The sequence below is a fragment of the Sceloporus undulatus genome, chromosome 2 (assembly GCF_019175285.1).
Source record: "Sceloporus undulatus isolate JIND9_A2432 ecotype Alabama chromosome 2, SceUnd_v1.1, whole genome shotgun sequence".
Lineage (NCBI taxonomy): Eukaryota > Metazoa > Chordata > Lepidosauria > Squamata > Phrynosomatidae > Sceloporus > Sceloporus undulatus.
In genome coordinates this window covers 259,445,006-259,463,607 of record NC_056523.1, presented here as the reverse complement: position 1 = coordinate 259,463,607, position 18,602 = coordinate 259,445,006, and the positions used below count along the sequence as shown (strand labels likewise).

The following is an 18,602-nucleotide window of genomic DNA, read 5'->3' as shown; positions in this document are numbered from 1 at the left end:
GGTTGGACTGGATGGCCCTTGTGGTCTCTTCCAGTCCAACCCCCTGCCATGCAGGAAATCTCAATCAAAGCATCCCCGACAGATGGCCATCCAGCCTCTGCTTAAAGACCTCCAAGGAAGGAGACTCCACTACACTCCAAGGGAGTGTGTTCCACTGTCCAACAGCCCTTACTGTCAGGAAGTTCTTTGTTGAGGTGGAATCTCTTTCCCTGGAGCTTGCATCCATTGTTCCAGGTCCTATTCTCTGGAGCAGCAGAAAACAAGCTTGCTCCCTCCTCAATATGACATCCCTTCAAGTATTTAAACAGGGCTATCACATCACCTCTTAACCTTCTTTTCTGCATATTAGGGAGCAGGAGGTTTTTCTGGACAGAACAGAACGGACTGTCCTAGTTGGGGAACACACACAGGAAGTTTCTGCAGAGGAGGACACTTAACAAACACCAGAGGCAGACAGTTGGAGAAATGTCATACACACAACTAGGAACACCAGGGATCATTCTGTGAGCTTGCAGCTACAGAACCAATTTAAGCCCTCTCCTTTATCAGGGATGATGAGGGAGAGCAGCAGGGACAGTCCTTGGAGGAGGCAGGTACTGGTCGTGGGGGACTCCTTGCTGAGGGGTATAGAATCAGTGGTGTGGGCCTGAGAAGATGTCTTGGGTGGAGTGTTGTCTCTCTGCGGCAAAGATCTCTGATGTGACAGACAGACTGACAAGACTTGTCAAGCCTGTTGACCATTACTAACTTCCTTTTGGTTCATGTGGGAACCAATGTAACTGCAAGGCACAGCCTTCAGAATATCAAAAGGGATTATGAGGCTCTGGGTAGGAAGCTGAAAGAGATGGATGGATGCACAGGTTGTCATCTCTTCTCCCAGTTGAAGGGCATGGTCCAGGAAGGGAGAGAAAAATAGCAGATGTAAACAACTGACTCTGTAGATGGTGCCGCTGAGAACGATTTGAATTCTTTGATCATGGGCTGCGGTTCCATGAGGGGGGACTTCTGGCAAGGGATGGTTTGCACCTCACATCAGCTGGCAGAAACGTTTTTGCCAGCAGTCTCAAGAATTTGTTCAGGAGGGCTTTAAACTGAGTTATTTGGGGGAGGGAAACAGTATTTTGGAAGGCAGGAGTTCATCAAGGGCTGGAGATAATAGTCAAACTGTTATAATACAAGGACCCAACAGTGTTGAATAGTGCAAGGACCCAACAGTGAGAGACAAAACACCTTACACAGCAGCAAGTGGGGAGGAGCCACAGTTTTAGATGTCTCTAGTCTACACTAATGCACAGAGCATGGGAAATAAGCAAGATGAACTTGAACTCCTAGTACAACAAAGCAAATATGATATAATAGGCATCACTGAAACCTGGTGGGATAAGTCTCATGATTGAAATGTAGTAATAGAGGGGTATAACCTTTTAAAGAGAAATAGACTAAACAAGAAAGGAGGAGGAATAGCATTATATGTCAGGGATGTTTACAGGGTTTATATTCTGGAAGCCAGGTGGGAAGCATCTGGATAAAAATGAAAGGGGAGAAACAACAGGGATGTTATTGTGGGAGTCTACTACAGACCCCCAAGTCAAACTAAGGAATTGGATGATGCCTTTCTAGAACAGATGACCACACACTCAGAAAGGAGAGATGTAGTAGTGATGGGTGGCTTTAACTATCCTGATATTTGCTGGAAGTCACACTCAGCCAAAACCTCAAGGTCTAGCAAATTCCTCACCTGGAAGACAATTTCATTGTCCAAAAAGTGGAAGAGGCAACAAGGGGGTCAGCTACTGTATTTTAGATCTGGTCCTAACTAACAGAGATGACCTGGTTAATGGGGTGCAAGTGGTGGGATCCTTATGTGGGAGTAATCATGCCCGCTTGGAATTTGTTATACAGTGGAAAGGAGAAGTCAGGCGTAGTCAGACATGCATTCTAGACTTTAGGAAACCTGATTTCAGTAAACTAAGCAAAATACTGGGGGTGATCTCGTGGTTAGGAATACTAAAAGAAAAGGGATTTCAGGATGGATGGGAGTTACTCAAAAGCGAGATACTGAAGGCACAATTTGAAACAGTTCAAATGAGGAAGAAAAATGGGAGATGTCTCAAGAAACCAGGATAGATTACTACAGAACTTTAAAAGGAGCTATGTTTTAAATGGGGCATGTACAGTGTGCTCACTCCATACACGGTCGCATCATACACAGATTCCTGTTTACACAGAAACCGCATCATCATTAAATGAATGGAGTGCGCCACCACCGTGCGCAGCCACCACGCCGCCGCAAGCACAAACCCCATTATATTGAATGGGGCTTGAGCTTATGTGGGATTTGCCTTGTGCAGGGGGTGGAACGAATCCCCTGCATAAGGCAAGGTTCCACTGTATAAGAAATGGAAAAAGGGGGAAATCAACAAAGAATAATTCAAACAAATAGCGAGCACGTGTAGGGGTAAATTGAATGCAATTTATAAAATGGGCAATACCCAATGTTGCAAGTGCAACAAACCAGGTGCCACCTTCTTTCATATCTGGTGGAGATGCCAGGAAGCATAGAAATTTTGAGAAAATATTCATAAATTGATCAAGGAAATCCTACAAATTCCCCCCCCCCCCCCAAGAATGCATTATTATTTCTACTTAACATGACATGTAGTTTAGAAGATAAAATCAAGGAATAACATTCATGAATCTTATTATATATGGTATCCACAGCAAGGATTCTATATGCTAAATATTGGAAACAAAAACAAATCCCATCACCAGAAGAATGGATTATAAAATTACAAGAAGCAATGAGTATGTCTTGACTGCAGCAATGAGAGAGCAATCAATCACAAAAGTAGAAGAAGAATGGGACTGCCTTAGATTGTACGAAGAGAAAATAGGCACAGGAAAATTACATTGAAGTTTCTTTTAACTCTTGTTATTGATTTCTTCCCTTATCTTCTCTAAATTCAACCTAGATTATAATAATCAGAAGAAAGATATAATGGTATATCAAAATCTCAAGATAAACACAACCTTACAAAGTATCATAGAAAAACAGATGTAAAACTATTGCCATTTTTTGAGAAAAGAAATGGGCAAATTTCAGTTCTGTTAGTTAAAATGAACCTACTTTTTCAGGAAGTTAATTAACAAGATTACTAAACTAATTGTACTAAATCGAACCTATTCACAAAAACACTCAGGAAAAAGGTTGCTTGAGTACATATGATGTGACATGCAAGAATGACTGATCTGATTTGATAGTGTTTTTTAATGTTTGTTTTATGTTCTGTTTTATATATATTATGTGTTTGTAATTTGCATAATAAAATAAAATTAAAAAAAATAAAAAATAAATGGATTTGTAGTTGGTTGACCAGCCGAACCCAAAGGGTGCTCACCAATGGCTCCTCTTCATCCTGGAGAGAAGTGACCAGTGGGGTCCCACAGGGTTCTGTCCTGGGCCCAGTGCTATTCAACATCTTTATCAATGGCTTAAGATGAAAGAACAGGGGGCATGTTTATCAAATTTGCAGATGACACCAAATTAGCTAATACCCCAGAGGATCAAAATGGCCTTAATAGATTAGAAAGCTGGGCCAAAGCTAACAAAATGAATTTCAACACAGAGAAATGTAAGGTACTGCACTTAGGGCAACAACAACAACAAAAAATGAAATGCATCGATATATGATGGGGGACACCTAGCGAGACTACACGTGAAAGGGATTCAGGAGTCCTAGTAGACCACAAGTTGAACATGAGTCAACTCAACAGTGTGATGCAGCACATAAAAAGCCTAATGTGATTCTAGGCTGCATCAATAGAAGTATAGTGTCTAGATCAAAGGAAGTAATAGTGCCACTCTAGTCTGTCTTCATCAGGCCCCACCTGGAATATTGTGTCCAGTTCTGGGCACCACAATTCAAAAAGGATGTTGGGAAGCTGAAGCGGGTCCAGAGGAGGGTGACCAAAATGGTGAAGGGTCTGGAAACCATGCCTTATGAGGAGAGACTTAGCTGGGGATGTTTAGCCTGGAGAAGAGAAGGTTAAGAGGTGATATGATAGCCTTGTTTAAATATTTGAAGGGATGTCATATTGAGGAGGGAGCTAGCTTGTTTTCTGCTGCTCCAGAGAATAGGACCCAGAACAATGGATGCAAGTTACAGGAAATGAGATTCCACCTCAACATTAGGAGGAACTTCCTGATGGTGAGAGCTGTTCGACAGTAGAGAGCTGTTCCCTTTGAGAGTGGTGGAGTCTCCTTCCTTAGAGATTGGATAGTGATCTGTTGGGGGTGCTTTGAGTTCCTGCATGGCAGGGGGTTGGACTGGATGGCCCTTGGGTTCTCTTCCAATTCTATGATTCGATGACTCTATGATCCTTAACTCATACAGGAGAATTTAATTTCCATAATAATCTCAGCCAAGTGGAAGACGATGGACAAGATCCTATATCACTGAACAAAGCATAAAAGTTCTGCAGGCAGAACAACACTGCAGCTCATATCTCACCTCACCTAAGACTCACCATTTAGCTGGTATAGGTCCACCACCACCACAGCTATTCAGTAGCTGGTGGAGAATGGAGGTATAAGGGAAGCATCTGGCTATATTTTCATAGCCAAATGTAGACCAATGACAATATTTGCCAAGATCCACCAGGGTTCTCCAGACGTCCCCAATGGATGATGTACAGCCGGCCCTTCTTATATACGGATTTTTAATACTACATGGATTCAAGCATCCACGGTTTGAAAATGTTAAAAAAGTATAAATTTCAAATATCAAACCTTGATTTTCCGTTTTTTATAAGGGACACCATTTTGCTATGTCATTATATTTAATGGGATTTGAGCATCCACCCATTTTGTTATCCACGGGGGATCTTGGAACCAAACCCCAGCATATAACAAGGGTGCACTGTAATTGTTCTGCTTCTGGCTATGAGTACATTACCCTGCATAGTCAGAGGCTTCTCTGGTTGCCACCCTACTCTTCATGAGCCAGAGTGGCGGCTGTGGAGAAAGAGATATCACAGCAAAATAGTGAGTCAGTGTGGTGATGGCTTTGGTAACTGCAGAGGAAGGGAAAAAATACCAACCTCTGCAATGACCAAATACACAAACATATACACAGAGACGTATGTTCACTTCAGCTTACACTTGTTAATGTCACTAACATGATACCAATGATTTGTTCAAGGTCATCCTTCATAACAGAAAACCAGTTTGGTCTCTTACAGCAACATACAAAAACAGCCACCATAAAACACCAGAATTCTGGAACACACCTTGCCTTAATTATTTGCACAAGCAAAGAAAACTCAAACAGACCCTGACTATCAAAGTATCCACTTACGCTGTCCACAGTAAGTGCCAATATATCCCTTCTGGCACTGGCATTGGTCATCGAGACAGGTACCACCATTCATGCATCTGATATTGCATTGTTGTACTACAGAAAAATGAAATTGAAAATTATGAATCAATAGTTTTATTGAAGGTATCCAAACACAGCTAAAAATGTGAGCATTGAGAAAGTATGCAAGATAAAATATATTTCAAGACTAGGCAGATATTTACATTAGCTATTACTATACAGGTAGACAAATAAGCTCTATACAAATGTATCATGTATTTTCAAACTCCATTAATTGTCCTCTTTAAGATACATTATTTTAAACTATAGATCTGGTTGGTAAATTCCAATGCCTGCATAACTCTTCCACAGTCAGCAAACCATTGGGGGAGGGATTCTTAGGCCTCTCTCTCCCAGTCTCTCTCACTCTCGCTCTCCCACAAACATTCAGAGCCCTCTCTCCCCAACCTCCATTCCACTGCCACTTTTTCCATGACACTGGTGCTCTGATTTCCCCTTTTCTCTTTTACTCTGTGTGTTTGGAGCAAGGTACTTGTGCCAAATGTATGACATATATTGTGCTCCAACTACTGCATTAAGAAAACAGAGCTAACTGCAGCTTTTTCCTTTAGGCTGCCATAACCAAAATATTTATCACCCTCTAATTCAGTGCCCCCCAAACTGTGCCCTTTAAGAGATTTTGGACTTCAGCTCCCAGATAAAGAAAACAGTTTGGGGACCACTGTATCTAATTCCTCTACTTGTATTATACTCTTCTTAAATCTCTACATATCCCTCTCTAGCTTGCTGGTGTTACTTTGGAGTTCCTTTATCTTTATCCCCTTCCTCCTTTGTGGGAAACAGAGAGGGGATGTCATAAACTGATCAAGCAAGCACTCATGAGGCTGGGTGTTAAATACTATTACAATATATGCAGTGTGCCAGAAAACCTTTGTCTCTGTCCATCCCACTGCTGATGGACTGGAGAATGTGAATATTCTATTTCTCTTTTCTGATCTTCTTTTCTGGTTCCTTTATCCCCAGAACCGCTGTTCTGAGGTCCAAGGTGGAATGCCCAGGAATACTGAAGTGTTCTGCAATCAGTTTTTGTGTATTCCCCTTCCTAATATCTGATTGATGTCCATTTATCCTCTGGTGTGGAGACTGGCCTGTTTGACCAATGTAGAGTGCTAAATGACATTGTTGACATAGGATGGTATATATCACATTAGAGGATGAGCAAGTGAAAGTCCCTCTAATATTGTGGGTGATGCCATTAGGTCCTGTAGTGACATTTCATGAATAGATGTATGTGCAGAGTTCACATCTGAGTCTGCGGCAAGGTCTTCTACCCATCTCCAGTCTGTGTGTGTCCTCCTGTAGGTGAGTAACTGTTTGAGGTTGGGAGGGTGTCTGTAGGCAAGTCCCTTGAGAGGACAGCATTATTGTCCAGAATAGGTTTCAGTTCATTGATGATACATCTGAGCTGTATGGGACCACTAGTGGGCTACTGTCATTTTCTCTCTTCATTTGTTCTGTAGTAGATTAGTCCTGAGTACAAGTCTTCCCTTGTTTATTTGCTTTTTTACTTCATATGGTGGGTACTATAGCTTGAAAAATGCTTGTTGTAATTCCATGAGCTTGGCATCCCTGTCTTGTGGATCCAAATAGATGTGATTGTTTCAGAGGGTTTAGCTGTAGATTATAGATCTGGTAGTGTGTTCAAGATGGACACTGGAGGCATGTAAGTTCATATAGTGGTCAGTGGGTTTGCAACATAGTGGGGTGCTTAAATGTCCATTTTGTGACTGTATAGTGGTATCCAGAAAGTTAACTTGTTCCTCTGTTAGTTCCAGACTAAGATTGATGGTGGGGTGGAAGTTGTTGAACCTCTGGTCAAATGTCTTGAGTGAATCCTCTCCATTAGTCCAAATTATGAAGATATCATCAATGTATCTCATGTAAAGGAGAGGTTTCTGAGTGCAGGAGCTAAGGAAGTATTGTTCTAGGTCAGCCATGAAGGTGTTGGCATATTGTGGTGCTATGCATGTGTCCATGCCAGTACCATTAACTAGAAGATTCTAGTGCATCCTTGCGTGGGATGTTGGTATACAGGAATTTTACATCCATAGTGACTAAGATGGTGTTCCCTGGGAGGTTGTGGATTTATTGTATTTTCTGCAGGAATTCACTAGTGTCTTTAATACAGGTGGGAGTGATGGTGGCATACGGTTTAAGGATGTTGTCCATATAACTAGAGGCACCAACTGTGAGTGTTGCAATCCTTGAGATAACAGCAGGCTAGGGTTGCCCTGTTTGTGTATTTTGGGTAATAGATAGAATGTTCCTGGTCAAGGTTCTTGGATTGTGTCAGTTAGGATTTGGTTCTGCACCTCCATGGAAAATTCCATGAGTAGCCTGTGTAATTCCTTCCCGTATTCCTCTGTGGGATCATTAGACAGGATTCTGTAAAATGTTGTGTTGGACAGTTTCCTCTCAGCCTTCTAGGGCGATCTTATAGCACCACTGAGATTAACTGAAAGAAAGAAGTTGGCAGCATAAGCTTTCATAGACTTCAGTCTACTTCCTATGAAAGTTCATGCTGCCAACTTTTTTCTTTCAGTTAGTCTCAAAGGAGCTACAAGATCTCTCTACATACTGATTCTACAGATGAACACAGCTATATCTTTGAACTTTGCCTTGTGTATATGGACAGAGTTGTCTATGATGTCTACAGCTCTTCCTTTCGCAGCCTGTTTGGTGACAATGGGGTGAAAGAGATGGGCATCCAGAAGCAGCCACTCCTGGCCCAATCATCCCGGGACCACAGCGAACATACGCTGAGGGTGCCTCCTGTGGTGGTCCTGAATGGACCACAGCAAGGAGCAGATCTTGTGCACTCCTTCCAAAGCTGGTTTTGGGCTGCCTTAGGCGACCCTGGGGTAGCCCTGGGGTGGCTTCTGGGTACTCCAGGGGCATGCGTCACATAAACACCATGCCCCTGGAACAGCTGGAAGCTGTCGCCCCCATCTTCACGTCTGTTTTGGGCCAGTATTAGGGTTGTTTCCGAGGCTGTGTATGGCATCTTGTTCTCTGTAGCTAACATTCTGTAGTTCATTGGGTCTCTTATTGATTATTTCTGTCTGGGCACCATGATGGAAGCATTCGGGGGGGGGGGGGAATATAGCAGGGACCTTTGACTGGCCCCATATTCTGGACTAAAACCCCATACAGCTGCTTTTTTTTTCAAAATAAAGGTGACCCTACAGATAAAGCATACTTTTTATAAGTGTAGATACCATAATATGTAATTTTGCTATTCTGTTTGCTGTTAGGCATGCACAAGCCTTTGTGCATGGAATCTTTGCTCTATAAGAGAGGAAGCAAGTGAACTCCTGCATGGAAAACAGCACATGGAATGCAAGAACAAATAATCTGTGTATAAGCAAAATCCTAGTGTAATTTGCATCCCACTCCCACATAAAGGGTTGGGATGGGATGCATTGTTTGCCCACGCCCACAGGAAGAGACCGTTTAAAAGATGCCTCAGCAGTTATGGTGAGGCTTGAAGATCTTGGGGGCGTGGCCAGTTATTGTCTGCCGTCCCCAGCTTCTTCACTTCAATTTTGCAATTGACCCACGCTCCCTCCACTGGTGCAGTGTGAAGTTAACTTGATTGCTTCAGAGCCGGGTAGAAATATTTTCCCTTTCCAAGGGCTTTTTCGCCTACCCCATACTGTTTCCAGACAGACCTTGGGAAATTGGTTTGGATGGCATCTAAATAGGTTGATTCAGCATGATTTGAAAGAAATTTGGATTTCAGTGAGCACCTAGGACATTGTTTGGGTGGAAGGGAGGTCTACGGAATCAACCGTTTGGATCTTGGGACCTGAAAAGTGGGGGAAAAGACATCCCTTGGGACTGCATGGAGGATAAACCCCTCTTTTTAATTCTTGGGCATTGGGAGAGGGACTTCCATGTTAGTCTTCCTGATGCGGGACAGTCAACGGATAACCCAGCTTTTGCTGTCACTCAGGGGAGGCTGCAGAGATAAACTACCGGCTGCAGCTGCTCTTGTCCATGGCTATTTCCCCATCTAGTTTGAAGTTCCGTTAAGAAATTAATAATCAGGTCAAGTTAATAAATGGCCCTATTTGGACTAATTTTTCATTTTCTTGTTTTCGTTATTTCTGGGGTGGGCAAAATGATACCTAATGCCTTTTCTCCTCAAATATTCTCTCCCAAAATGGGAATTCGTTAAAGTGAGCCAAATTAAAAAATCTATTCAAGCCTTACCAGATTTTGATCCACAGGTTGGCAATATCTGTCCACTGGAGCAAGTGCACATATTAGGGCGAGAACAAAACCCATCACCACAACTATTTCTACAAATTGCTGTGGAAGAAAACAATGCATTAAAGCACTTGTAATATTAGATGGCTGAAGAAATGCTGAGGAACAAATCAGGTATTTATTTAAATGTGTCAAAACACACACAGATACAGACAAAACTTCATGACAAAACTATTTGCCCTGCCTTTGTTTCTGTCTGCCCAAACTTAGCAGCCCAAGATGTACCTCCACTGCATGCTAGTTACAAATGATGGGATATGTAGTCCATCACAACTTTAAGCACCAAGTTAAGGAGGGTTTTTTAATGCTTAATTTGCTGCTACTAAAAACAGAAGTACAAAAACAGTTTCCATTCTGATGCACTTAACATGTCAAAATGTAGCACAAAAGACATAAAATTGTATTTACTGTATATAAGAAGAGAGGTATGTGAACTGTGTAGAGATAACACATCCGACCTGGGAGGGGGTGAAAAGGCAGGCCCAACTTCATCAGGGCTAGCCAGAGCAAGAAGAAGGGCCCTCCCTCCAGTCCATCTGCCATGGTCCAGGCCTCAGAGGGAGAGAAGAACCACTGGACTTGATCCCCTTTCCCTCCACCATTCCCTTCTCCTTTTGTCTCATGTCTTTTTAGATTGTAACCCTGAGTGCAAGGAACTGACTGAATAACTATTTGTAAGCCGCTCTGAGAGCCTTTAGGGCTGAAGAGTGGGATATAAATACAATCAGTCAATCAATCAATCAATAAAAGTACTGTTGGGGAAAAATAAATGAATAGTTGAGGGACTCCTTGAGCCTACCCACATACAATGCTGTTTACATCACTCTCTATATGTGAAGGGTGACTTCATGAAGAAAAGAACATCATCTATCCATGGAGGTCTCCATGTATTCAAGAACCTCAGAAAATCAGCATCCTGGGTTACATGTAGAACCTCAATGGATAGAAAAATATCTTCTCTTAAACTAATTTTAATAAAATTAGAGAGCAGTATCAGAGGCTGAAAAACTCTAAAAACTCTCCCCCTCTTATTTTATCTATTTGTATAGTGCCTCAAAGAGCTGGGATGAAATCAGAATAACCAGAATATTGAAGACCAGAATAATATTAAATAATTACTATATTTTACTTTTGCAAGCACTGTAAAGGGAGAAGGCCAAAGAGATCAATGTATTTAAGATATGTGATTTTGTTGTTGTTGTTGTGTGCCTTCAAGTAGTTTCCGATTTATGGTGACCCTAAGGCAACCTATTATGTAGTTTTCTTGCAAGATTTGTTGAGGAGGTTTGCCATAGCCTTCCCCAGTGGCTGAGAGAGTGTGACTTGCCCAAGGTCACCCAGTGGGTTTCATGGCTGAGCTGGGAATCAAACCCTGGTGTCCAGAGTCATAGTCCAATACTCAAACCACTACACTATGCTGGCTCCCACAAAATCTACATAGAACACTGCAATCCTGTGAATTTGATTGTTACAACAACAACAATAATAATAATGTGTGTGTGTGTGTGTGTGTTAGAGATTAGAAGAATTTGACTAAGTCAGACAGAGGGGGTGGGGATGGGTTAGTCCTTTTCTGCCACACTGGCCCTGTCTGCACAGGTCAAATAAACCAGCCTCCTCTTGTCCTCTCAAGAGAGAGACCAGACGATGCATGGCCTAAGCCCCAGTTCTAATGTGAACAGACCTGATGACATTCAGCACCAGAACCAGGATATATATGAAGGGGGAAAATTCGGTTTGCTTCAGATTTTCCTCAAAGATCTGGAGCTCTCTGTTCTGATGCTGGGCAGCTATTCACACAGGCACCCTGCTGTGCCACGTGGTGTATCCACTGCCACTGCAAGTGACTTCCTCTGATGTCAGAACAAGGCACCCAGCCATGTAATCATAGCTGGGTACCTTGTTGTGACCTCCGAGTGAAGCAATGTGCCACTGAGGCAGACATACTGGGCAACACAGTGGGATGTCCATGCAAACAGTTGCCCGGTGTCAGAACAGGGGGCTGAGGTAATGGGGGGAGCCAAGAGAGCTCTAGGGCCAGGATATTCCAGGTTGCCATTAGTGTATCCCAGCTAGTGCAGACAGGGCTACTGTATCTCAGGAGTTTATCACACGGGGGGAAATTAGAAGTATAAATGGTGATTAACCCACCATAATCATGCCATTGAGCTAATGATTTTCACATAATGTCATGTTCAAAGTGCTATTATCTTGAGAATATCCCATGATAATCACGCAATTGCGCTAATGGTTTTCATATGACGTTGAGATTAAGCATGATTAAAGTGCTATTATCCCGTGAACAACCAGGCAATAAACAGCAGCAAATCATTCACAGGATTTTCTTGTGAATGATTTTTTGCTCTTTATTGCCTGGTTATTCCCTGGTTATTCATGGGATAATGGCTCTTGTGTTAATCACTTTTTAATCATGTTTTAATCTCAACTGTACAATTTTGGTTGGTTAATTACTGTTTAAACTACCAATTTCCCTCAATGTGATAAACTCCTCAGTGTGTATTCCCTGCACCGGAGATGCTATTAGCCCCAGGAAATACGATAGTATGGATGCTAATCAAAGCATCTCCCTTTGGACTAACACCAATTTAGTGAGGGAGGGGGGTCATCAGTATTGTTGTGTAAGGGGGAAATTATTACCTTTTTTCACTCAAACTTCTTCTAGAAATATTAACTGTAGATATATGCCTACTTTTATTTTAGAAAAATATAATCTTTTCTAGGTTAAAAGGCTATAAATGATTGGAATTTTCAATTTTAAAAATTTCAGCTGTCACTTTACAAACAGTAAAGCATTTTATATAGCTTAAATGCAATAGAAAATAAACATAAGAAAAGTTTATTTTCATGCTTTTCACAACTTACCCCTATTCATTTTTACTTTTATACACTAAGCATGTTATATATGTTAACATATTTCACTATACTACAGAGCGTTCTGAGGATATTTTCACATGAGATTTTAATGTGCCTTTTGAGTCCCAATATGCTGTGTGACTGTTAGTTATTAGTAAAGAATAAAGTGAAAATGGCAAATTAAATGTATCCTGTAGTCAATGTAGGCTCTCCTTTGCATTGCAGATCAGTTTAAGCTAAAGCCAATTTAAGGGTTCAAAATGCCCTGAAGATAGGTCTGCAACATAAATGAAATGTTGTGTGAGCAAGAATTTCCCAGTGGAGAATATTGCTAAAATGACTTAAGGGTCACCATTCCACCATCTGAAAAAGTAGAACAAATGCTGAGTTAAACACAGGTTTGTGCTCTTACTGCTTGCTGTTAAAGAGCTACAAACTGCTTTTCTTTGTTACAATATATGTAATTATATTCATGTGTGGAACCCTGAGGAAACCTTAAAGTCACATTCTATTGTTTTTTGGCAGAGTTAAAGTTAACATCAACAACAAAGCCATGCTAGATATATTTTTAAAACAGGGGAGATGGGCCAAAACAAGAGCCATAGGCTCTCATTCTATCTGGGTTTGTAATTCCTTTCTGTACTGTACTTTGGCTCATCTTAGTTGCACAGTTCACTACACTAATAACACGATGTAGTTGAGTATGGGGCAGTCTGCAGTCGCCCCTGTTATCTCCGGGTTGGGGGCAGGGCAGCCTCACCAGCAGCCCTGCGGCCCCAATCCAGAGTTTTTCCAGACCATGGAGATGCAGCAAAAAAGGGTGTCCTTGGGGCTTCATGCCCCTGGACACCCTGGGAGCCAGAGCCATGGGAGAAAGGGGCCACCCGGAGTCTTTCTCCCTGGCATCATTCCCGCAGCCGTTTGGTCGCTGCAGGAACAAGGTGGCTCCCAAAAGGAGCTCCATTTAATTTTTGCTAGTCCATTTGTCCACTGCCCTACAAGGGTCTTTGGGTAAAAAAAATGGCCACTAGAACTCTTGCAGTTGACCACCCTTGCTCTACACTGTTCAGAGATTGGAAACAGATCTGATGACTGCTGCAGCAGTAGAAAAGTGGGTCCTCCACATTCACTGGGGTAAGGAACACAGGACCCCCGTGAAAGTGGAAAAACCACAAATTAAAAAAAAAAACACATTTTTTTTAACCTGAGAGGTCACTTCTCAGAATCTCTAGGTCCTCCAATGCAATTCTATGGTCAACATCTGCCAAAAGGTGATCATAGAATTGTGCTAGAAGACTTACAAATGCCTGGAGAAGTGTTCTGTCTAGAAATCTCTAGGTCCTCTAGCATGACTTCTGATGAATGTTGACCATAGAATCATGCTGGAGGAACTAGAGACTCCCAGAGAGAACATATTAATCAAATCCATGAATAATCAAATCTGTAAAAGTCAAAACCACAAATGTAGAGGACTGACTGTACTAGAATTAAGGCTTAGGCCCAAGTATCAGTATAAATTCACTGGTTCTCTCTTTGCACCAGCACCAGAGGCTGAGCACCTGATTTTATGCAATGTTGCTATGTTACTGCACAGTACACAGGGTCAGAATATAAACCACATTAGCAGAGCAATCCTTGACAATTCTACTTAGAAGTAATCTCTACTATGTTCAGTAGAACCTACTTCTGAGTAAACTCATAGCAATGGAATGGAAAAATTAAACTCATAGCAATGGAAAAATTAAAAATCTGCAATCTCTTCTTGTCTGTTCCCATATACATTGGATTGCTGGCTGTTGTGAATCAATGCAGAAATGAAAAAACACTCTAGCCTACACATGTTTAAATGACTATTAATATTTTTCACATGTTCTATGGCTGAACTCTAATCTTAGCCATTGGTTGTAAGGCTCTGTCCCAAGGAGGCCATGCCATGGTTCAACTAACATCCGTGGTTTTGCCAAGTCATATCAGTAACTGTATCTCTCAACACAATAGTGAGTTTAGCCAAATCAACAATCAAGAAGCCATTAAAATACATCTTAGTATTTCTAATCTAAATCTGTTACAACAGTAAATCTAAACCAGCAAAAACAATGAACATTCCTATAGGTAATGTGACTCCTGGGTAATTCAGTTATATTTTCTTTATGCGGTAAATTGCAGTTTACTTTGCTTAATACTTGGCTATTTCAAGTTTTAAGCATTCATCAGTTGATCTGTGAGTTTCTGAAATGACATTTTTATCACAAGATGTTTATTATATACTTAATATTTCTTAATATAGGAAATGTGAGGCAATTTCTATTTCTTAAATACAAAGTGGAAGCCTAAACCAGATTAATGCCTTTAAAACAATGTAATAAGCTATTAAAATTTAATGAAGTTTATTTGGGGTAAGTTATTAAGCAGAGACTGTAAAATCTGAAGCCAAACACTTACGAACAATACACTGATTCCCCCCAGGGAGCGTTTTCCATCCAGGGCAACAGTAGGAGTGGAATCTGGAGCCACACACATTTGGCCTGTCATATGCAAACAAGTTTGTACACAAAAATATACGTCAGTGGAATCAGCCATTTAGATTTTAGCTCTGCAGAACAATTTTTGCATTGGCCATGGAAACAACAAACAAGCTATATTTCATAGAATTCTTGTATCTCTTAATAAAACTAGCCTTCTGCAACATCTCTCCCTCCAAGAGCTAAGAAGCCACCTATTTATCAAAAGTAAGGGGAGTAGGGCTTAACAATAAGCATTTGGTGATATTGCCATTTTTAAGCCACTCTGAAAGCAGAAGAAGGAATAATGAACTAAATCCATGCCTACTCTGACTACTTCAGAAACAGTGAAAATTCATACCAAAATTTACCATTTTAAGGAAAAGGAAAATCTTAGTTACATGTAGCATACTAGAAAGATTTAAAAGTGGAAAGGATTTTTTTTAACAACCTGGGATATTAAAGCCTCCTTCTCCAAAGATAAAAAAGTAGATATCTCAAAAAGCACTGTCTAAAAAAGCACATTTCTTCTGCAGTGTTATATCAAAGATCCTTAAACTTGATCGTGAAACTGAAGCAACACTGGCCACATTTGGTATTGCTATTAGTGTCATATTTACATAAGTGAGATGTTTCATTTTACTGTACACCTGTCTCAAGATATACAAGAATATTTTCCAACAGGGATATAAAATATATAAAATATAAAATTAACATTTAAATCAAGCCAATCAACAGCAATCAAGAAAGAAAACCAACCATTATGAAAGAGGGAAAAGACACAGAGCAGAGTGCAAAAGTAAATGGAAACATCTCAAAGTATTTGGGTTGAAAGTGTGGAGGGGAATGCATAGAAGTGTAATGGCTCATACAAGACTGAGGGGGAGAAAAAGCCGCCTAAAGACATAGCTGATGGGATACAACTGCAGCTTAACGTAAGAGGCTGGTAATGGAAACATGAATGGAACTGGATGCCTATTAGGCAAAGTGGTAGCATTTCTACATGAAAACTTCAAAAAACATATGGGGTGCTTTAGGATAACACTGCTTAACCTGCAGAGGAGAAAAATAAAAATAAAGGAAACCCATTTCATCTTTACAATTATCATGTTCTATGATAGCAAACCATCATTTCTCCATGTACTTAAATGTTGGTGTGGTGGACAGCATAAAGCAGCCTGGGAGTAATGGGATTTGATAGAAACAAGGAGAGTTCTCCAGACTATCTCCCCTACTCCAGTAACTCTGGGCCCAAACAGACAGGGCAAAATAAAGCTGCTTTGGGTCACTTTGGAGGTATGTGGTTTAAATGACACATGTATCTTAAGAGGCCAGAAGCTGAGCCAAAGCTGCGCTCCAGTCCTTAGGACTGGAGCATGGCTTTGGTGTGGCTTCCTGCCTTTAAGATGCATGTTTCATTTAAACCGCATACCTCCAAAGTGACCCGAAGCAGCTTTATTTTGGCCTGTCTGTTTGGGCCCTCTATTTCACTTGCGGGATATTGTAATGGACTACACAACTGTTCTTGCAACAGGTAAGCCAAAAGGCTGAGGTTAGTCCTGATATAGCTGATCATCCAATCATGGCAGAACCAAGGGCTGGCTGAGGTGAAAGAGAATCTGTAGCAAGTTGGCTGGGCCTTGATGGTAAGAGAAGACTGATCATGACTGATAAACCAGGGTGATTCCAGAAGATGACTTCAAGTTCAGGCTTTATGGACGCAGGAGATTATACATAGCAGTGTTCTAGGCAATCTCAATGAAACACTGGGGAGCTGCTCAGAGACTAACAGACAGCAAGCAGTATAAGCTATTTAAGGAACCTGTGATAAGTATGAAAGTACTTGAATAAGGAGGGGTTTGGGGAAAGGTCTGGGATTGTCATGGCACCCTAAAATAATGTTGGTGGTAGAATATAAGAAAGTGGGGGATAAATACAACCCTAGTATCCTACGGTTGTGGGGGGGTCATCATGCAGTGGGGCCACTAGAAAAGGATCATTTTGGGGAACGGTATGGGGAAGAATGGGTTGAATGGGTTAGGGGGGGGGGGGGAGAGACTGCTTGGCCAGAGAAGGCAGTGGATTGACTGGATGGGTTGGGCGTTGCATAGAAGTGTCTGGTGCGAGGGAAGGGAGGCCTCAAGGAGGAGACAGACTTGGGTTTGGAGGAAGCAGAATGAGGGGGATGCCTTGGAATGTTGCCAGTCATTCACCCAGAACTGCAGGGGCACATTGGTATCTGAAAAAAGGTGGAAGACAAAAGATCCCATTGCACCTGTACCAATGCATGTACTGCCTGGTTCTCCACACACAACAGCGGAGGAGGTCAACCCAGGGCCTGAACCACAGCACCTTCAGGCTGGAGAGCTGGAGATGCCTGCGGTGGGATGCTCTCCCCTGGGAAATCCAAGACACAGGGGGAGGGTTGCCTGGCTTGCCAAGCGCAAAGGGAGGTGACAATCCCCCCACCCCCAGTTTTCTGTGTTCAAGGATTTAATTTCTGTAAAAGAGCATCCATCCTTGTGACCCTCCAGCTAATGGGGGACTGCCAACTCTCACAACCCCTCATCATGGGTTATATGCTAGCATTGGCTGAGAGGGGGTGCAATTCAGTCAGGCTTTGAAGAGCCACAAGTGCCCCCCCCCATACACACACACACTTCACTCTGGGATATGTGCTAGCATTAGAAGATGGGGACTATAATTCAGTCCGCCTCTGAAGGGCCACAAGTCCCCCTTCACATACACACCATGGGCTATAGGGGGGGTTGCAATTCAGTCAGCCTCTGAAGGGCCACAGGTTGTCCCCCTCCCCATATACACCCCCCCTCACTATGGGATATGGGCTAGCCCTGGCAGATGGGGAGTGCAATCCAGTCAACCTCTGAAGGGCCACAAGTTGTCCCCCGCCCCCTCCCCAGCAGGGCCCCTGGGCTGGCCCTGGCAGAAGGGGGCTGCTGCAGTCCAGGGCAGCTCTGGAGGGCCCGAGGGTGCCGCCCTCCTCCTTGGCCCAGGCGGAAGGGACAGGCTGCCGCAGGCGCCCGATTGCGCTCCCTGTGGGAGAAGCAGGGCCTGGGGGATGGAGTGGGGGGAAGGAAGGAAGGGGGGCTGCCCGGTGCCTACCCTCGGAGGACGTCCTGCTGGCCTCTCCGGCGGACGCGGCTGGTGGCTGGAGCAAGCGCGGCGCCCGCTCCTTCGGGGCTGCTGCCCAGGGCGAGAAGCGGGCGCCCGGTGCCGGGGCCTCCGGCTGCCTCCTGCTCCTCCTCCTCCCCGGGGCCCCGCTTGGCCCGGCCGGCCGCCCCTTGGGCCCCGAGGGCCAGGCAGCCCAGGCACAGCAGGCACCAGGGCAGGCCCAAGCCCCCGCGAGCTCCCCCCATCGCCAAGGCCGGTCCTCCCGCTCCCGCTGCTCCCGCTGCTGCTCCTCCTGCTGCTGCGGGGTCTGCGGGGTCTGTGTGGCCTGGCCTCCCGCTCAGCCCTGGCTCTGGGACGCCGGAGGAGGGCCTCCTGCTGCTGCTGC

At 43.1% G+C, this 18,602-nt stretch overlaps 1 protein-coding gene across 1 annotated transcript in view; it reads right to left on the bottom strand.

Moving 5' to 3' along the window:
• FBN2 (fibrillin 2) overlaps nt 1-18,341 on the bottom strand; it is a 226,412-nt gene extending 208,071 nt beyond the window's left edge. Inside the window, 4 exon segments of the mRNA XM_042447774.1 lie at nt 5,358-5,453; nt 9,654-9,752; nt 15,027-15,109; nt 18,209-18,341. Of these exon segments, the coding sequence (XP_042303708.1) occupies nt 5,358-5,453; nt 9,654-9,705 (148 nt within the window). The 5' untranslated portion in view covers nt 9,706-9,752; nt 15,027-15,109; nt 18,209-18,341.
• Nucleotides 18,342-18,602: the final 261 nt, after the last annotated feature.